Here is an 18372-nt window from a genome sequence, read left to right as displayed (position 1 = left end):
GGTCCACCTTTATGGCGATATCTCGAAAAGGCGTCCACTTATAGAACTAAGGCCCACTCCCTTTTAAAATACTCACTAACACCTTCCACTTGATACCCATATCGTACAAAACACATTCTAGAGTCACCCCTGGTCCACCTTTATGGCGATATCCCGAAATGGCGTCCACCTATAGAACTACTTATGGCCCAATCCCTTTTAAAATACTCTTTAATACCTTTAATTTGATACCCATGTCATACAAACACATTCCAGGGTTACCCTAGGTTCATTTTCCTACAGGGTGATTTTCCCTTATTTTGTCACGGCGTTTGTTTGGAAACGAGCAAATAAACAATAGCTTCCTCTGATGTTACTATTCTGCTTGTTCAGCAAATACTAAATGAAAGGAAATAGTAATAGTAACAGGAACATTCCTATTGTTGTAAAGCAGACGTCGGAAAATAGTGAAACAATTGTTCGCATTGTCGGATGTTTATGTACCTAGCAACGGATCTATATATGTCAATAAGAGTTTGCCAAAGAGACTAAGAGAAGTAAAATCATATCCAACGGAATTGAAGAGAAAGAAGCACTTGGCATCAATGTTTTCAATACGTGTAAAAGTTCTTGTACGACTGAAGTCCAATGAAGAGCCTAAACTGGTGACCACCATAGTGGAAGTGAAGGAAGCACCAGAAACTAAAGAAGAGCTGATAACTAAAATGAAATACATATTCTTTAATTGGTTCAGAAACTAACGTTAGTCTGAAATGTGTCACTATTTAATCTTATGTTCCTAGGTTTTCATTTTTCATTTTCGCTATCATACTTAATGTTTAATGCTCCTGCTCTAGCATGTATTATATTATTTTGGCAATTTGAAGAGCATAGATATGTTTATGAACTTAAATAGTTCAGTTCAAGTTCAACACTATAATAGTACTGATGCTTTTGAGTGATTGTCACCCAGCATTTCAGCTTTGGCATTTCAACTCTAGAAGTCTCTAAGTGTTCATGTTCTGTGTGTCATTGAAACTTGGTTTCAAAATGATATGAATGATAATGATTACCAGTTTCTTGACTATTGCCTGGTTAGAAATGACAGACAGCAAAGTAAGCGGGGTGGAGGTATTGCGATATACCACAAGAGGACGTTGCAGTGTAGAATACTATATAAATCAGATAATTCTGATCCTGTAGAGTTTTTGATGGTGGAATTTTACAACAATTTCGAGCATTGCCTTGTTGTATGCGTGTATAATCCAAATAAGCCATATGGCTTAAATAAGCTCTTTCAATGTATACATAAATACAGTTCCACTTACGAACATATACTACTGTGTGGAGATATAAATATAGATTTGCTTGTTGAAAATGATCGTACCAAAAACTTACTTGAAGATATTGTAACGAATTTAGGGAAATTCCACTTATTCCAACCCATCTGCTAACGTTCTAATCGCTAAACTGTAGAATAAATAACTCCAATATTCAATAATGCAAAATGGTCTTTCTTAGACTACGTTTAGAGTACTTCAAAATAACTTTTACTTCACAACTAATTGCGTGCTTAAATCAAACTGCTTACTGACTACTCAGCTTTCGTTGCTTTTATGCTCTCTCGTCCACCCATTTCTCTTAAGGTCTAGTAACTTCGCGAACTTTATGGTTACCAGCCATATATGTACATGTATTTGTAGTTTATAGCCTCTCGCATAGGCATATGCGTGTGTATATGTGAGCACTACTTCGGCTGATGGTGAGTATCACTCTGTTGCCTTGTATATATGTTGGTTAATAATGATTAATGTGTTTATGTAGCTTGCTTTAATGTTGTTGTGCCTTTATTTAATAACCTTAGGTATGTGAGATCAATTAGTGATGCTAATATTCGTCGCACTTCCCTCTCAATTATATTGTAACAAATTTACTGCAATTCGCCTCATTTGCAATCTTATGCTAAGGTTGGAATCACTAAACTGTTGAATAAATAACTGCAATATTGAATAATGGAAAAATGGCCTTTATTAAAGTACTTCACAATAAATAATACTGCTATTGCTCGCCAGATAGCGTCTTAATTAAAACTGCTTATTGCGCATCTACTGGTGTCGCCTTTTATACTCTCTGATTTCGTCGTTCGCATCTTCAAGGCGCTTCCATTTCCAGAATCTACTAATTGGCCATCAGCTATCAAATTTCTCAGCTGTAACTACAGATGCACGATTTTATAGCTTCTCTCATTGCATACTTTCGGGAGTATCTCAGATATATGCATGTGGTTGTGCGTTGCTTCTCAGCTGCGTATACGTACATATGTGTAGACATAATGATTGATTCGTTTATGTAGATACAAGTGACTGTCTGCTTTATTGTTGTTGTGACTTCATTTACTTAGCATCAGACTAACAGGCCTATTCTGTGCACTTGACAAATTCACCATCTTGCTTATTTGTCAAGTTTGATTATTTATCAAGTATTTTCTATTCTGTGTCAAATATAAAAAGCTCTTTGGTTGACAAGTTGTCAATATCTTAAACCCTCTTGACAATTCAAATTTGCGCTAAAAATTACGTTATTGCGTGTTTGTGTCTGAATTAAAATGGAAGAAGACTTATTACTTTTGCTGTTATTGTGTGAAGATGAGGAACATGAGGAAAATAGAGATCGCTCGAGGTACTTAAAATCCCTGAGAGATCCAGCAATCCATTTGCCTTAAGTGAAAATGTGTTCGTTCAACATTTCCGTTTGACCCGTTCTTTGTGCCGTCGCCTTATTGATGACTTGGAACCGCACCATGATCAACAAACCTCCTTGCCAATAACGATCCGTGTTCTATCGGTATTGAACTTCTTTGCTAATGGATCGTACCAAACATGCGTGGGCAACAATTACACTATGCCTATGAGCCAGGCGTCTTTTTCCAGAAGTTTGAAATCTGTGGCAAAACTAATTGTGAGAGTTAAGGGCAGTGAAATCGAGTTTCCCCGCACAGTCGAAGAAGAGAATATTGTTAAAACAGGGTATGCGTGCTAATGAAATTTTTCAGATAAATCTATAACGAAAATCTTTGTACTATTTAAGGTTTTTCCGGAAATTCGGCATAAAAAGTACAATAGGTGCAATTGATTGCACCCACATTGCCATTGTTGCTCCGCCTTCAAACAATATGGAGCGTCCGTTAAGCCAATACCTAAACCGAAAAGGCTACTACAGCATTAATGTTGAAGCGGTATTTTCTGCTTTTGTTAAAAATATTTACAATTTATTAAATTTAATTATTTTAAGGTATGCGACCATCGCTTGCGTTTTACATTTCTAAATGCCAACTTTCCAGGAGCGACACATGACTCAGGCATATGGGCAACGTCTGACCTACGCGAGTATTTGATACGCAAGCATAACGCCAGTTCTACTTCCAACCAAAGGGAATCATGGCTCATTGGAGATCAAGGATACCCTTTGGAACCATGGCTTCTCACACCAGTTGCAAACCCAAGTACCACGAAAGAACGGAAGTTTAATAAGATACATGCATCTGGAAGAAATTGTATAGAAAGAGAATTTGGTGTTGTGAAATCGCGTTTTAGGTGCTTGCTTAAGCATCGAGTGCTACATTATTCTCACGAAATAGCTGCTGCTATTATTACGAGCTGCGTCATATTGCACAACATCATGGCAAAAGCTGATATGGCAGAGGACGTAGATATCGTTGAAGATGATCATGAATTCGAAAGAGATCCAAATGACTCTACTCAGTACACCCGCGAGGGAGAGAGAACACGGTCTAGATACATATCAACTCTTTAAAAAACTGCACATGTAAATATTTCATTTCCCAAATAAAAAGCATAATATTACTCATAGCTAAAAATGTCCTTTTCGACTCTCCTTTTTTGAAAGTAGGGATACAATCACCGAGAGCTTTAGGTTCATGGTTTGCAAATGTTACTCCAGTGTAGAAGAAATTTGGACGTCTCTAAAGAACACACAAACAAAAACTTATGGGCGTGCATAGCCCTTCATTAAAGGACGTTTATATTTAAAAAATTTACTTGCGTGTATCTATCGAATTTGACCCCTTCCCTAATCATTTCAGCTCCTTATTATTTTGCCCCTTCACCTCTCCTTTTTTCCTTTTTGTTCGCTTTTACCAATTGTCAATAATGTCAAACAAAGTAATTGACAATAAACAAAAATACAGCATTATCAGTGATTTGCACCAGATGGCGCAACACTGAATAAATAATGTTGGTAAAAAGGAATAGAAGTAGCAAATTTGCCAGTCAAACAAACCACCGCTGTATAGCTAAATGGTTAGCACAGCATGCCTAAAGCGTACTGATGATGAAGGCTTAGCACCCTTCGAAATGGATCTATCTGCGCAGCTATGGCAGGTTGTCTGAAAAATTTTCTACTTACTATTCCAAAAACAAAATACAATTTTTCAAATTTAGAAAAATTAAAAAATAACAATAATTATCATTGGAAAAAATTATTGTTCTGGCCTTGAGCTCGAATCGAACCTTGAATCGTTCGCTTTTACCTTCTCGTATCGTCCTTCTCTTTTTTATCTTAACCTTTTTCTATCTTCATTCATATATCTACCCCTATCACAATCCGTAGTCCTAATCATATAGACACACACAAGATTTTTATATGTACATAAATATGTATGTATTCTATATTAAATTTTATTTATAAAAACAAAAGAAAACAATTACATAAATGTAACAACAGAAATAATTCATTTCAATAGCTCTCACAGACAAACTAAAAATTTAAAAATAAAAATAAAGTTATATATGTAGCTTAGTAAAATAATGTAGAATATAAAGTTCGACTTAAGTAACTTTTTATTATGTTTTATTTTATTTCGTTTAATTCATTTTGTTTTATGCTATTTGAGTTTTTTATATATTATTTAATTTATTTTAAAATATTAAATTTATTTTGTTATAATTCTCATTTATTTTATCTTATTTTTTACAATTTTTCTTCTTTTATTTCATTTTTCATTATACTATTTTATTTGATTACAATTTTTATTATTTTATTTCATTTTTCATTATTATATTTTATTTGATTACAATTTTTATTATTTTATTTAATTTTTCATTATTCTATCTTATTTGATTACAATTTTTACTATTTTATTTCATTTTTCATTATACTATCTTATTTGATTACAATTTTTATTATTTTATTTCATTTTTCATTATACTATCTTATTTGATTACAATTTTTATTATTTTATTTCATATTACAGTTTTTCTTGTTTATTTCATTTCATTTAATTTTACTTTACATTATTTTACCATACTATTTTTTTATGATTTCAATTTTTTAATTTTGATTGGAAAATAAAAGTCCTTGGTAAAACAATACTGTAAAGGCACTAAAATATGGGTATTTGTTATATATGCATAACTTTTATTTTCCAATTGAAATTTGTTTTCCAATTAAAATAAAATAAACGAAATATAACTAGTTATTACTAGCAATTTGTATAATAAAATAAAATATTATTAGCAGTCCCTAACTTTAACATGTGTATAAAGAAGTTTTACGGACTATTATTATACTAACTAGCATATTTTTATAAGGAATTCAGTCTTTGGTTCAATTATAATTAAAGAAAATTACTAGTCCGTAAAACTTCTCTATTCTTAAGTTTAATTTGGTTTTAAAACTTTGACTAGTTCAGTCAAGCAGCTCGTTAAAATTGTGATAGCTTGAATCGTTTCACGATGCTCCTGACGCTGTTCCTCCTCTCTTCTTTCCCGTCGTTCTTCAAAACTATTCGTTTGCTTATATCGCTCATTAGAGTACTTTTAAGTTTGCTTCGTTCTGCGCGAGACATACGGACTGAGCTTCCATTCAAAACTCCAGCATTCTTGAAGGAAAAAATTTCAGTTTAAAAGTGTCCGATCTATGTACATATTTATATATTAGGGAGGCCAAAAAATTTATTTTCGTTATTTTATTGGTATACGGAAAAGGAAGTATGCATACTGATCCAATATAAGTTTTTAATATTAACGGGACAAAAATCCCATAGCAGTTTTTCCTTTACTTCTATGAACATCATTATATCGACGTGCCATACGAAAACTAACAAAAGAAATTTTGTGTCTGACAAAACTAATAATTTCATTTTATGCCTGAAGAAAACTAACTACCTAAAAGTGTTAGTTTTCGTCTGACAAAAAAATAAAATTGCTAGTTTTCGTCAGTCACAAGTCGAAAATGTTAATTTTCGTACACAATTTTGAGTGTTAGTTTTCTACTCAAAAATTGCAGGAAGTATAACGCTCTACAACAAATTTTGTCCAGCGTTCAATTTCGAGAAAATATATGTATGTATAAACCAATCCAAGAAAAGGAAAACCATATTTTTGCCCTACCCTAACATATATGAATTACTTACTTCAGTATCTGGCTCAAGAGGTGTCATACCAGGCATCGATGGTTCGAAACTTGCTGATTCAGCATTAGTCTCCGGCGATGATGGGCTCCACATTGCTACAAATAAGTCTGATGCATAGTTTTGCTGCGGCAAAACCGTTGGCGAATTCAAAGGACTCATCGCAAGGATACGGCTTGGAGATTGTGTATCACTGTCAGCTGGTGACGGACTCTGGAATATGGACGATGTTCTTGCTGGTAGTTCTTGTGGTGGCGAGTTCAGTCCACTACTTCCTAAACCGGCACCATCAACCGCTAATAAGCCAAAAGTAGCCAAAGCGCGATCTTCGAACTCATTAAGTGATTTGCATTGTGGACCACCACCAGTAACCCTTTGGCTAATTTTTATACGTCGTGCACGTGTACGTAACTGGCTCTTCCATACTCCAAGCGTCTGTATGTAAAAAAATTATACGCAAAGCCATTAACTAATTTGTTTACATTTTACAAGACGGTTTAATGCTTATTATTGATCAAAAATTATGTTGGTACCAAAAGACGCGCCTTGACTCCAGTATCAATAATCCGAAAGTGGAAAGTGAAAATATTATACATATATATTATACATATAAGTTATTGCCAAAAAATCCAAAAATTAGAAAAGGTCCGAAGGCGGAAAATTTTATCTCTGTCCGGAGATATTTGCAGTTGAATTTGGCGATTTTCATGTGGTTGTTATTGTGTTGTACCCACAAAAAAAATAAAAAATAGTGATAGTCTAGTTGCGGGTATTAGCAGTCTCTCGATATTTTTTGACGCGTATTAGCAGTCAACCCCGCAACTAGACTATCACTATTTTATATTTTTTTGTGGGTACAACACAATAACAACCACATGAAAATCGCCAAATTCAACTACAAATATCTCCGGACAGAGATAAAATTTTTCTTTTCCGCCTTCGGATTATTATTCTCGAGATTAATACGCGTCTTTTGACACTTCTCTCGATATTTTTTGACGCGTATTAGCAGTCAACCCCGCAACTAGACTATCACTATTTTTTATTTTATGTGTGGGTACAACACAATAACAACCACATGAAAATTGCCAAATTCAACTGCAAATATCTCCGGACAGAGATAAAATTTTTCTTTTCCGCCTTCGGATTATTGTTCTCGAGATTAATACTCGTCTTTTGACACTTCTCTCGATATTTTTTGACGCGTATTAGCAGTCAACCCCGCAACTAGACTATCACTATTTTTTATAAGCGCGGCCGAAGGCCGCCAAGGCAAAAAGGTGTTATGCGCAAAAATAATATGGATCCTATCCCCGGTTTCGGAGGTACCCGCGGGTCTTTTTTCGGTTTTTCGATATCTTTTGAACGAATTAAAATTAGCCATACTTTTTATGTATGCTTGTAAATATCTCTTCACACAAATATATTTTTTAATTTCCGCTCTCGTATTATTGATTCTGCGGTCAAGACGCGTATTTTGATACAAACATCGAAAATTCTTGATCTATATTAAGCATTGAACCTTCTTGTAAAATGGTACCACTAATTTTGCACTACAACTTACTTCCTTCCATTTTTCTGCAGAACGTGTTGGTCCTCTTAAGGCGTTTAGCTCCTCTGCCAGTTGAGCCCATAGAGAGCGCATTTGTTGCGGTGACCTGGGGTTATTTTTTCCTAACCCAATTTCAGGGTTAGCACTATAAAAAAACACGTAGTGCTCCAATTGTTCGCGCGTAGCACGATCGCACTTTGATTTTCTATAAAATAAATACAATATAACTAAAATATAATGAAAAATAATAAAATACTTACGTTTCTGCAGACTCCATTTAACAATTGTTCGCGCTAAACAGCTGTTTTGTGTTTACAATACTTAGTTCACCACTGTGTGGGGAAAAGCATACGCATAAGAGCTTTTTAGAGTTGTCAACTTACGCACAGAATAACAAAATTTATCAAGTTGATAAAAATCTTGATTATTTGTCAACTTATTGACAATTTGTCAAATGCACAGAATAGGGCCGTAAGGATGTGAGTATCACTTAATGTCACTCATACTAGTCACAATTGAGTTCCATGAGCTGATATATGGTTGCCTTGATAAAGGCAGTATGAGGAAGTATCAACTTACAATTAATAATTGTGCAAGATATATTTATCTTAAAAGGAACTACGATCATATTTCCAACTTCTCAAGAACGAATTTTGAATGTAGTTTATCTTCTTTCTGTCATCGCGTTCTGCTATATTTTATACATAAAAATATTTACTCGCGTTCCCCAGATTATCTTTTTTCGAAGCTTTCGTTTGCGCAGTCGACTCTCACTTGCAACCTTATTATATCCCACTTTAAGTACGCTTTAAGCTGTGCAATTGTGGAATGCTTTGTCTAATAAAGTAAGGTTAGAACCAAATCCTAAGCGATTCAAGTTAACTGTAAACAAGATCCTTTATTAATGATCGTATGAAAAATATCAATGCTTTTTGTCTTACTTCATGTTTCACTTCACTTTTTGACTTCAAGCTGTGTTAGTAGCTAATATTAAATATATAAATAAAATGTGTACTAATATTAAGGAAACATAACAAATATGACGCTGTAAAAGACTTTGTGCATTAAATAAATTGATAACGAAACGGCGCAATTTTTGATACCGAAACGGCGCAGTTGTTTATTTCCTTATTTGCGAAACTTTAAAATAGCGCCTGAAACGTTAATCTCGATTTCACACTTAATCATTACCAAAATCCAAGTCTCCCGGTTTGGCATTTCATTAAGTTAGCGGCCCTGTCCCACACTAGTCCCTCTAGTGTGAGTCATCATGATCCTATTCAAATATCCTATAGGCTGAAGTTACGCTGTCAACCATAATGAACATTTATATCATAAGGCCAGCAAAAAACATTTTGGACTCAACATTGAACTATCATCTTCAACTTAAAATTGGTCGACTTTCACTTTAATATATCGTTTTGGTTTAACAAGAAATTTTGGTTTAATTAGAATCAATGTTTCGAACACAAACATCTGCAAAATTAAAAAAATTTTATCCAGGGTCCTTTACAGTTTTAGCATAAAGAAGTACAGTGCTCACTTCTAAATTGAAATTAAGTAGAGCCGCCGAGGATTATACGATTTTCACCCATGGGCTGTGCAATAAAATTCACTTAGATAGCCTATGATTTCGAGGGTGGCATACTTGACCAAATAGTTACTCCTTAACGTTTCAAGCTGTTTCTCTGGCGATTAAACTAGTCTCTTGTCGGCTATGTAGCCTGGCAGTTCGGAGCGACAAAAACATGCGCCAGAAAGCTTTCTTAGATACACCTAAAGCTTATAGGAATGTGGCGGCGCACAGTGGGACTGCTCATATATATGGGGATGCTTAAAGTTCTGAATTCGATTTGTTTTACATAAGAATCGCTTAAGCGTCATCAAAGCAGCTAATCTGAAGCCTTTCAACTTAATGACGATCATGGATTGACCCATTGCGGCCAATTTTTTTTAACATCTGAAATAAAATTTCTTAATTAAAGTCGCTAAACCTTTACCAAGGTAGGTGTTCGGCCTGAGTGCGTCGTGAACCGGCAGTGGGTAGGCGCACAAGGGTCGATCTTGGAGTGGATGGTTCGCTCAAAGAAATAAATAAGTACACAAAGAGGAATTCCTCGTTATAAAATAATATTTAATTTGAGTGTGCGGAAATGTAAAAGAGGATACAATATTACCTTTGTGTATAACTTGACGATGGTGATCCTGGGCGATGTGAACTGCTTGGCGGTCAATCGAAAAAGAGGCCGGTTATCCCGTTGAGGACAACCGCTAAGCCGCGAAAAAGTCCTCTGGTATTAAGGAGGGGAAAAAAGCCACACACACAACAACCCCCCCCATATACGTGCATGGGTGCTGACAACCTGCACACACACGTGCATGTGTATGAAACGCATGCATGTGCATGCATGCACACAAATGCGGCGTCAGTGTGGGTGGCTGGAAATATTATTAAAACGATAGGGAGGGGCGCCGTCAATCAGGTAAAAGTTAGGCATTTGTCCTAAACATTCCGCCCCCCTTGCGGTACGCAACCTCACAGTCCGCCAAAGATCACCGACCATGAAGAAGAGAAAAAAAAAAACTTATAGCTAGTTATATCTAACTTAACATAACACCGGCCAGTCCGCCGGCTTGGCGACACGCAAGATGGTTTGCGCAGTGTGCGAGCTTGGTTGCTGATGCCTCGGTCATTCGGCACTTTCCCGGTCTGGTTCAAAGCCTGAGCCAGGTTTGCCTAGAGCTAGGGATTGCGAAAAGAAGTAAGAAGATACATGTGTTGATATTTCTTGCCGTTTATTACAAAGTCATTGGAAATGAATAAGCATAGAATTTTGTATGAAGAAAATTCAATAAAGATAACTTATTGTAATGATAAATGGTTGCAAACGCACACCTCCATTGTGAATTCATACAAGTGGCGAATTTTTTATAAAACGTTCACAATAGTGAACAGCTTCGATCACCTGTTCAATCGCTGTTCGATTACTTAAATCATTAGCTTAACAGTGGTTTTCAACCATCTTTGTAGACGACTGGTATATTGTTTCATTTACCTATTTCAAAAAATGCCGGCATGGCGGATTGCTCAAACTTAATCTATAAAGTTGATTTTTGGAATGAATATTAGTATGTAGTTTGATTTTCTGTATACACATTTAAAGGAAAAGCTGATTTGAAGTACAAAAGTGCAATTTGTGGCACTTCAATTTAATAACGGCTAGTGAAACAAAACCTTTCTTCCATTCTCTGGCCATTCACGACAACCGTTCTCCGTTTATTATTTGACAGGTAGGTATGGCAATGGAGGAAAAGAAAGATTTTTCGTTGGTATGAATTCACAATGCACATCCTTTGCAACCGTGTACAAAAAAAATTCGATAAAGATAAAAAAGTGTAAAAAATGCATGGGTTTCGGTCGTTACCGGACATTTTTTATGTTAGGCCTTGGTTGTGCCCGAGAGTACCCAACCGAAGATGGTACTCTGAGCTAGCAAAGGGCCAAACGTGGTGGGCAGAATCCCTGGTAGCATTATTTCCGCATATACGTCTGTCCCTAGCACGAGGCGGATCGGGGCGGATGAATAAAATTGCGGATCCGCCAGACGGAGATGTGCATACGGGGATGCGATGGCGCTGTCGACGCTGGTCGTGGGGGCCATTCGCCGAAAATTGGACACGACCGCCGCATGGGTTGCAATCCGTTTGTTTTGACCGTGTCTTCCTCGTATGCGTAGTAGGCATCCTGCTTGCCCGCCAATGGTGCTGGTAGGGAGTTGGAGCTCCTGGGCGAGCTCATCCGCAATCACTGTAGTGGGGGAGCATCCATCGATTAAGGCGCGAACGAGGTGGAGCCGCCCCCCTGCTTCTATTTTCACGACCGCGGTGGGGGTGATCGCTACCGTCGGTATCATGGTGGCGGGGGCAGCGGAGTGCGGGGCGAGGAGCCCTGCCCGGAAGGTGGACGCTGTGGAGAGCTGCAACGAGCTCTATCGTTGGGTGCGGTCTTGTGTCTGATGATGGGTGTGGTGTCGTTGTTGCAGGCGAAGAGGCCTTGTCTCCGCTCTGCGGTCGCACGGTTGTTGTCTTCGTTGAAGTTCCTTGGTTTGCCGGCGAAGAGACCGAGTCTCCGCTCGGCCGTCACGAATATGGCGCTGGACTGTCGATGTGTTGTGCTGGAGCCGCTTCCTTTCATGCTGCAAAAGCGGTCGAAACGATTTGGCTGCTGGTGTTATGTTCGGGCGAAGAGACCGAGTCTCCGCTCCGGTTCGGTGGATTCGAGCTGGACGAAGAGGCCCAGTCTCCGTTCCAGCATCTGACCCATATAACGATATGGAGTCGTCAATCCGCTCACGGGGTGATTCCAGCTCCTCCTCAACTTGTACACTCCATGGCTTGGAGCGGGCTTCGTGGAGTAGCTGTTCCTCTTCATCAATCGAGGAGATGTGAAGCATCGTGTGATGTTTTTCGCCGCATTTCTTACATCGGCCTTGGCTTGGGCACGCGTTCGAGCGGTGGTCTAGAGCCAAGCAATTTCCACAGCAGCTCCCGCGGATCGCTAAGTAAAGACGCTCCTCGGATTTTTTGGCCCGAAAGATGGGGCACAGGCGTATGGGATGTTGCTTAAAACAAGCGCGGCATTCCGACGTATAACGCATGACGTTCTTGGCAGCGCTTCGTTGCATAGCGGCAAAGCGACCCATTTTTCTGAAAGAAATACAATATGTTTGACTGGGTCGAGTCATTCTCGAAAATGCGGGGGCGAGTGGTCCCTAGTTGTATTATTGGGAATTTGGGAAATTTTATTAGCGCGCGCATAAGGGGAAACATCTGTCGCTGCATAAACGAAAATATACATATGTGGCGTGCATTATATGCATGGCCTCTTTCCCCGCACGTTATATGCCTTGGTCTTTAGTGCCTTATTTTGTTTATTTTGTGTCACCCGGTAGCGTTTTAGTTAGCCACGGGCACACTAGTGCTGCAGAAAAATTAGCCTTTACGATTTTCGGTTCGCACATTCTGGTACCGAACCGGGTAGAAAGTGTATAGCGTGGGTTCTTTTAAGTCGCTGTTATTTGTGTTGTTGGTGCTAAAAACCAACAACTTCCCTGCCCGCCACAAAAAAAATGTTTGGACAGCAAATTGTATGCTATGTAAAGACCAAATAAAAAATCTTCGTTTTGGACGAAGAGAAAAATTTGTAGAATGAATCATTTTTTTTCGGTATTGCCCTTCACTTATTTCTTCAACTTTTCCCCAAGTACGCGTGTAGTCCTGTTTTATTTATGGCTGTTAGCAAATGGCACGGTTTTCCGAATAACATGCCGAAATCGGTTGTTTTGTGGCAATATCTTTGGTTCCTTGGAAAATTGTTGTGGTAGTTAGACATTTTTGTATGTGATTTATTTTGTGATTTGTTTGTTTTACAATGAATTGGGAATTTTTGTTACAAGTATAAACCGTAGTTATCGTTTTCATGAAACTTCTACTACCATTTTTCGTCTCCCAATATTTTGCCTGTAAAAAGGTCCGGGCACTGGTAAATGTTTACTAGCAGCAAAGACAAACATATTGTGCACATTCATACACACCCGTGTATAGAATGTAAATTCCTCTGAATCGAAGCAAACGGTACTGATCGGAAGATTTTTTCCGTTTCCTCATTCTTTTTACTACGGCGCGTGGCCATCGTACACGGACATTCCGCTTAATATAAAAATTCTAATAGGACGAACAAAAGGAAAGTTTTAAATTTCTGGTAGCTAGTGGAGAAGAAAAAAATCCGATTTGACGCAAAATCAATTCAATTCTATGAAATTCATTAAATAGTTTTCTTCGTCCTATTTGCGTTCGTGAGGTAACATTGCAAATCGCGGTAAGAAGTACAAAAACCCAAAGATTCAACGGCCACAAAATTAAACGATAATCCCATTGAAAAATAGTTGGGAGACCGTAATGACTGAAAGTTTAAGTGATACTTAGACACGTTTTTAATTATAAATAAATAAAGCAGAGGTCGTAAAACTGAAAGAAGTAAAGACACAGACTCACACACAAAAAGTGTAGTAAGCCGAAAGCAAAAACGGTGGCGGTGGCCGAAAAAAATTGACGCTTAGCTACGGCTGCATAGTTTTGGCAGCGCTTCCAACGTCAAGTTGAAGGATAAATTAAACAAATTTACAAAATAAATTAATTTTGACTAATACAAGGCGTTGAACGCAACAGCTCACGCACATACAAAAATATGTGCACAGCGCGCTGAGGATGCATACAATAATTTGCCACGCGATGTCAAGCTAACACGTCTACTAGGTACCGTACGCAATGGTCAACAATCCGAGGAGGTACGTCAAATGGCAGCAGTGCTATTGCGGCGCTTATTTACATCAGAATTTTCAGTTTTTTAAAAGTTTCCATTCCTTAAGTAACTCCCTACCACTATATTTTGCGTTGACATACGACGTTTCGTTATTCTGATAAACGTTATCGCACTTGACCCTATATGTAGATGGAAACAGTAATAGTTGTTTGTAATTATTTATTTCTTTGTCCTGGGTGTTTGCAACTGGAGGTGTAATATTTAAGGTTGTTGTTGAATGTGGGTTGATGTTACCGCAGGTACGATTGCACTAGTACAATTAGTAATTTTTGGAGGATATGACTGGTCGTTTGTAAGGTTTAAACCCATATTGACGTGACTTCGTGGCATATCGTAAAACTTTGGATCCAAATTATTCAAAGGTGTTGTTGGGTTTTCCAGCTGTTTGGGAGTCCCCGAAAAGCACTCACTTATAGGAATGTAGGGATTAGATGATTTACTAAAGGTGGGGACACTCTGAGTGCCCAGATAATGTAGTTCTAAAGAAGGTGAGTTTTGTAGTGTGCGGTTTTCCAAAAGCTTACACATAGTGCTATTTCCACGGTCTAAATGCTTTTCTTTTGCCTATCTATCATTGAAATCGTTGCAAATAGCAAAATTTCAGAAACTTCACAAGGAAATATAATGTGGTGGGCCGTTGGATACGCACCCAGCAGATGTACTACGAACCGGATCCTAAACGTGTCTACTATTTATCACTTGAGTACTGTATGGGACGTTCAGTAGGTACAAAATACGATGATAAATTTGGGCATTCAAAGTGAATGTGAAGAGGCTATGTATCAGCTGGGCTTAGATATTGAAGCGCTTGAGGATATTGAAGAAGATGCTGGTTTGGGAAATGGTGGATTGGGACGTTTGGCGGCATGTTTATTGGATTCAATGGCTACTCTTGGTATTGCGGCCTATGGTTATGGCTTACGTTACGAATATGGTATATTTGCGCAAACGATCTTGAATGGTGAGCAACAGGAGGAGTCTGATGACTGGTTACGTTTTGGTCACCCATGGGAAAAGGCACGTCCTGAACTTATGAAACCAGTTAATTTCTATGGACGTGTTATTGATACGCCTGAGGGTAAGAAGTGGGTGGACACACAGGTTGTGTATGCTATGCCATACGATATTCCCATACCTGTTTATGGTAACAATCGCGTGAATACTTTGCGTTTATGGTCTGCTAAGAGTCCTAAGAGTTGACTTCAATTTGAAATTCTTCAACAATGGTGACTACACTCAAGCCGTATTGTATCGTAATCTCGCTGAGAACATTACACGTGTACTCTATCCCGATGACAACTTCTTCGAAGGCAAGGCATTGCGTCTCAAGCAAGAATATTTCATGGTTGCTGCCACTTTACATGACATTGTACGTCGTTACAAAAATTCCAAATTTGGCTCACGCGAAACTGTGCGTCATCATTTCGATCATTTCCCCGATAAAATTGCCATCCAATTGAATGACACTCATCCTTCACTGGCTATACCCGAGTTGATGCGTATATTTATTGATGAGGAGAATTTGGATTGGGGTACAGCTTGGGATATAACTAAACGTACCTGCGGCTACACAAATCACACCGTATTGCCCGAAGCTTTGGAACGCTGGCCCGTTTCATTGTTGGAGTCAATTCTGCCACGTCATCTACAAATCATCTATCATATTAATTTCCTATTCATGGAAAACGTAGCCAACAAATATCCGGGCGACTTTGAACGTATGCGTCATATGTCTTTGGTAGAGGAGGATGGTAGGAAGCGCATTAATATGGCGCATTTGTCTATTGTCGGCTCACGTACTGTAAACGGTGTAGCTGCTATGCATTCAGAAACTTCACAAGGAAAAAAGTATACGGTGGTCTCCCATATGAAAGTTGGGAAGTAGAAAAGATCAGTGATAGTTGTACAAGTGGAAATTGCAGTTTATCCTTAAGAAATTTTTCAGAATGGTGCATTGACTTCTTTCATATTAGACTCTGGTTATTCAGCGATATCCATAAATGATTTATCTAACTTTTATACTGAACTCAATAAGGGCGTGGGAGCAGCGCAACGTGGTTGGGGAATACTTGATCGGTAATGGGCAATTCCACTACACATTGGTATATTGTCAAAAAAAAAAAAAACCGCCCCCGTGTGGCAAGATGACCTTTGAAAACGTACAATTTAGTTTTCCGGCGTGTGCGTTTCACGCTTCAACCGGGAGAGTCCACAGCGGTGGCCGGACGAAGTGGTTCGGGAACAAAAAAACAATTTCTACACTAGGACTACGTTTATATGATCCACTGTAAGGTTGGATGATATCGATCTGCGAGAGTTAAGTCTAGTTTGATTACGTAGCTTTATATGGGCTGTAAACCAGGAACCAACCTTGTTTTCGGGCAATCCTGACGAATGGAAATTGGTTGTGGAGCTTTAATTTTGAAAGGTAAATAAAAAACGAGCGGTGCTCGAATTTGCATTTGTATTTCAACTTCCATGAATATTGTATCTGAATGGTGTGCAACATTTATAACAGGCGTAACTTTTTAGGCAAGACGCGCATACGACAAATGAGAACCAAACATTGTGAAGAAATGAAACGGGTCGGCCGCCCTCGGCTGGCGCGGGGAAATGATCTCTCTGGTGAAAGGGACAGTACATGATGAACGTTGGACCGAAGATGGACTTGATGATAACAAATGAAGGGTAAGTTGCACTAATGGGGTACCTAAAATTGTATGAATTTCGTACGGGCTAGGTTTTCTTCTCCATTTCATCTACTAAAAACCCCACAATTAGTAATGCTTCAACACCCTGTTCTATGATAATTTAATAAATATAACTGTGTAAGCTGTGCGTACAAGTGTATTAAAAAAAAAGTATTATTTAAAGAATCATTTTCGATGTTCGTTCATTTCAGAGATTCGGCTCTTTCGTTATTTTTTCCTGATGCACGAACAAGTTCAGACCGAAACGACCCTACTCGACCTCCCACCCACTTTCTGTTCGTTTGTGGTGCGGGTTGGAGCCACTGCGCTCTATGCACTTAGGATGGGTATATCTGTACATAGTGGGGGTTTAATGATAGTAGTGCTAGTTAATGTCTTTGCCCTCCACAACGTATATATAAAGATCCCGATAAAAGTTGGAATGCTGTTTAGTTTGTTTACTACCCTTGGTGTTAGAATGGGTATCGGGATATCGTTTGGTATACACCCCACGGCATGGGTCAATGATGTCAGTAGCTTTGTAGATTATGAAGAGGAAGATCTTCTTATTTCAAGCATTGAAAAATATTCAAAGGAGTTTACTGATGTCTAATTATGTTGCATATTTATTTCGTTTTATCGATTTGATAAAATCGGGAAGATGAATAGACCCTATTTACCATGATTTCTTAATCCGATTCACCATTTAAGAGCTAATGCCCACTCAGCAATTTTGAATTTCTATACCTATGAACACAAAAGGATTACTCTTCCTGTATACCTAGCCTGGCAAATTTCAAATGATTTCATAAGAGAGAAAGGCTGCTTTAAACCATCTTCTTGGATTCTCCAACAACCAACTAAAAATGCGGCCATTCTCCAGTTAGTGTATGCCCGAATTTTAATCTTAGTGAGTAGATTTACATATATAGTATGTATTCGATATAATATTACGAGAATAAAGGTTATCATTTATAAAGAGTTCTGTGGCAGACCGTGGGCACGCATTAGGGTGCTGGTGTCCTCGCTCGAAGTGAGCGAGTGAATTTCGGGTTTGATTTTTTTTTGAAATTTAAAAATATGAATAGATTCTCTGGCAGATCGGTTCGCCCTTCTGTCGTAGGCTTTTCTGTTGTCCTCGCTCGGGGTGAGCGAGTGAAGTTGGGTTGATTTGCTGTCCTCGCTCTGGGAGAGCGGGTGAATTGTGGGTTGGTTTTTAAAAATTAAAATCTAGTAGGCCGAATGCCCTTCGGTTCTGTGGCAGATATCGAATCTGCGTTAGGTTAGTTGATTGGCCTCGGTGGGCGAGCGCTGGGTTTTTGGGGGATTATCGATCGGG

The 18372-nt window shown here is 38.2% G+C and overlaps 3 protein-coding genes and 1 pseudogene across 3 annotated transcripts in view; 2 read left to right on the top strand and 2 right to left on the bottom strand.

Moving 5' to 3' along the window:
• Positions 1–18372, bottom strand: part of Dhc93AB (Dynein heavy chain at 93AB) — a 2991564-nt gene that overhangs the window by 2087074 nt on the left and 886118 nt on the right. The gene's annotated exons all lie outside the window — the stretch shown is intronic.
• LOC137238620 (putative nuclease HARBI1) lies at positions 2585–3792 on the top strand. The gene is made up of 4 exons (XM_067763779.1): positions 2585–2658; positions 2703–3005; positions 3067–3214; positions 3271–3792. Exons 1-4 carry the CDS (start codon positions 2585–2587, stop codon positions 3790–3792), a joined length of 1047 nt encoding a protein of 348 aa, XP_067619880.1.
• Positions 5609–8238, bottom strand: LOC137238619 (uncharacterized). Its single transcript, XM_067763778.1, has 4 exons — positions 8222–8238; positions 7974–8166; positions 6413–6844; positions 5609–5878 (listed from the first exon to the last, which is right to left on the bottom strand). Exons 1-4 carry the CDS (start codon positions 8236–8238, stop codon positions 5702–5704), a joined length of 819 nt encoding a protein of 272 aa, XP_067619879.1. The 3' UTR covers positions 5609–5701.
• LOC137238618 (glycogen phosphorylase-like) lies at positions 11265–16384 on the top strand (annotated as a pseudogene).

This window comes from Eurosta solidaginis, chromosome 1 (genome assembly GCF_040869045.1).
Source record: "Eurosta solidaginis isolate ZX-2024a chromosome 1, ASM4086904v1, whole genome shotgun sequence".
In the NCBI taxonomy this organism is placed as follows: Eukaryota; Metazoa; Arthropoda; class Insecta; order Diptera; family Tephritidae; genus Eurosta; species Eurosta solidaginis.
The sequence above is the reverse complement of the archived record's forward strand: the minus strand, read 5'-3'. Positions and strand labels throughout refer to the sequence as shown.

Coding starts and splice junctions, on each gene's coding strand:
- LOC137238620 (XM_067763779.1), top strand. CDS start 2,585: ATGGAAGAAGACTTATTACTTTTGCTGTTATTGTGTGAAGATGAGGAA. Junction 3,006..3,066: donor GAGAATATTGTTAAAACAGG/GTATGCGTGCTA, acceptor GTACTATTTAAG/GTTTTTCCGGAAATTCGGCA. Junction 3,215..3,270: donor ACAGCATTAATGTTGAAGCG/GTATTTTCTGCT, acceptor AATTATTTTAAG/GTATGCGACCATCGCTTGCG.
- LOC137238619 (XM_067763778.1), bottom strand. Junction 6,845..7,973: donor CTGCAGAAAAATGGAAGGAA/GTAAGTTGTAGT, acceptor TTTTACATACAG/ACGCTTGGAGTATGGAAGAG. Junction 5,879..6,412: donor CTCTTGAGCCAGATACTGAA/GTAAGTAATTCA, acceptor TTTTCCTTCAAG/AATGCTGGAGTTTTGAATGG.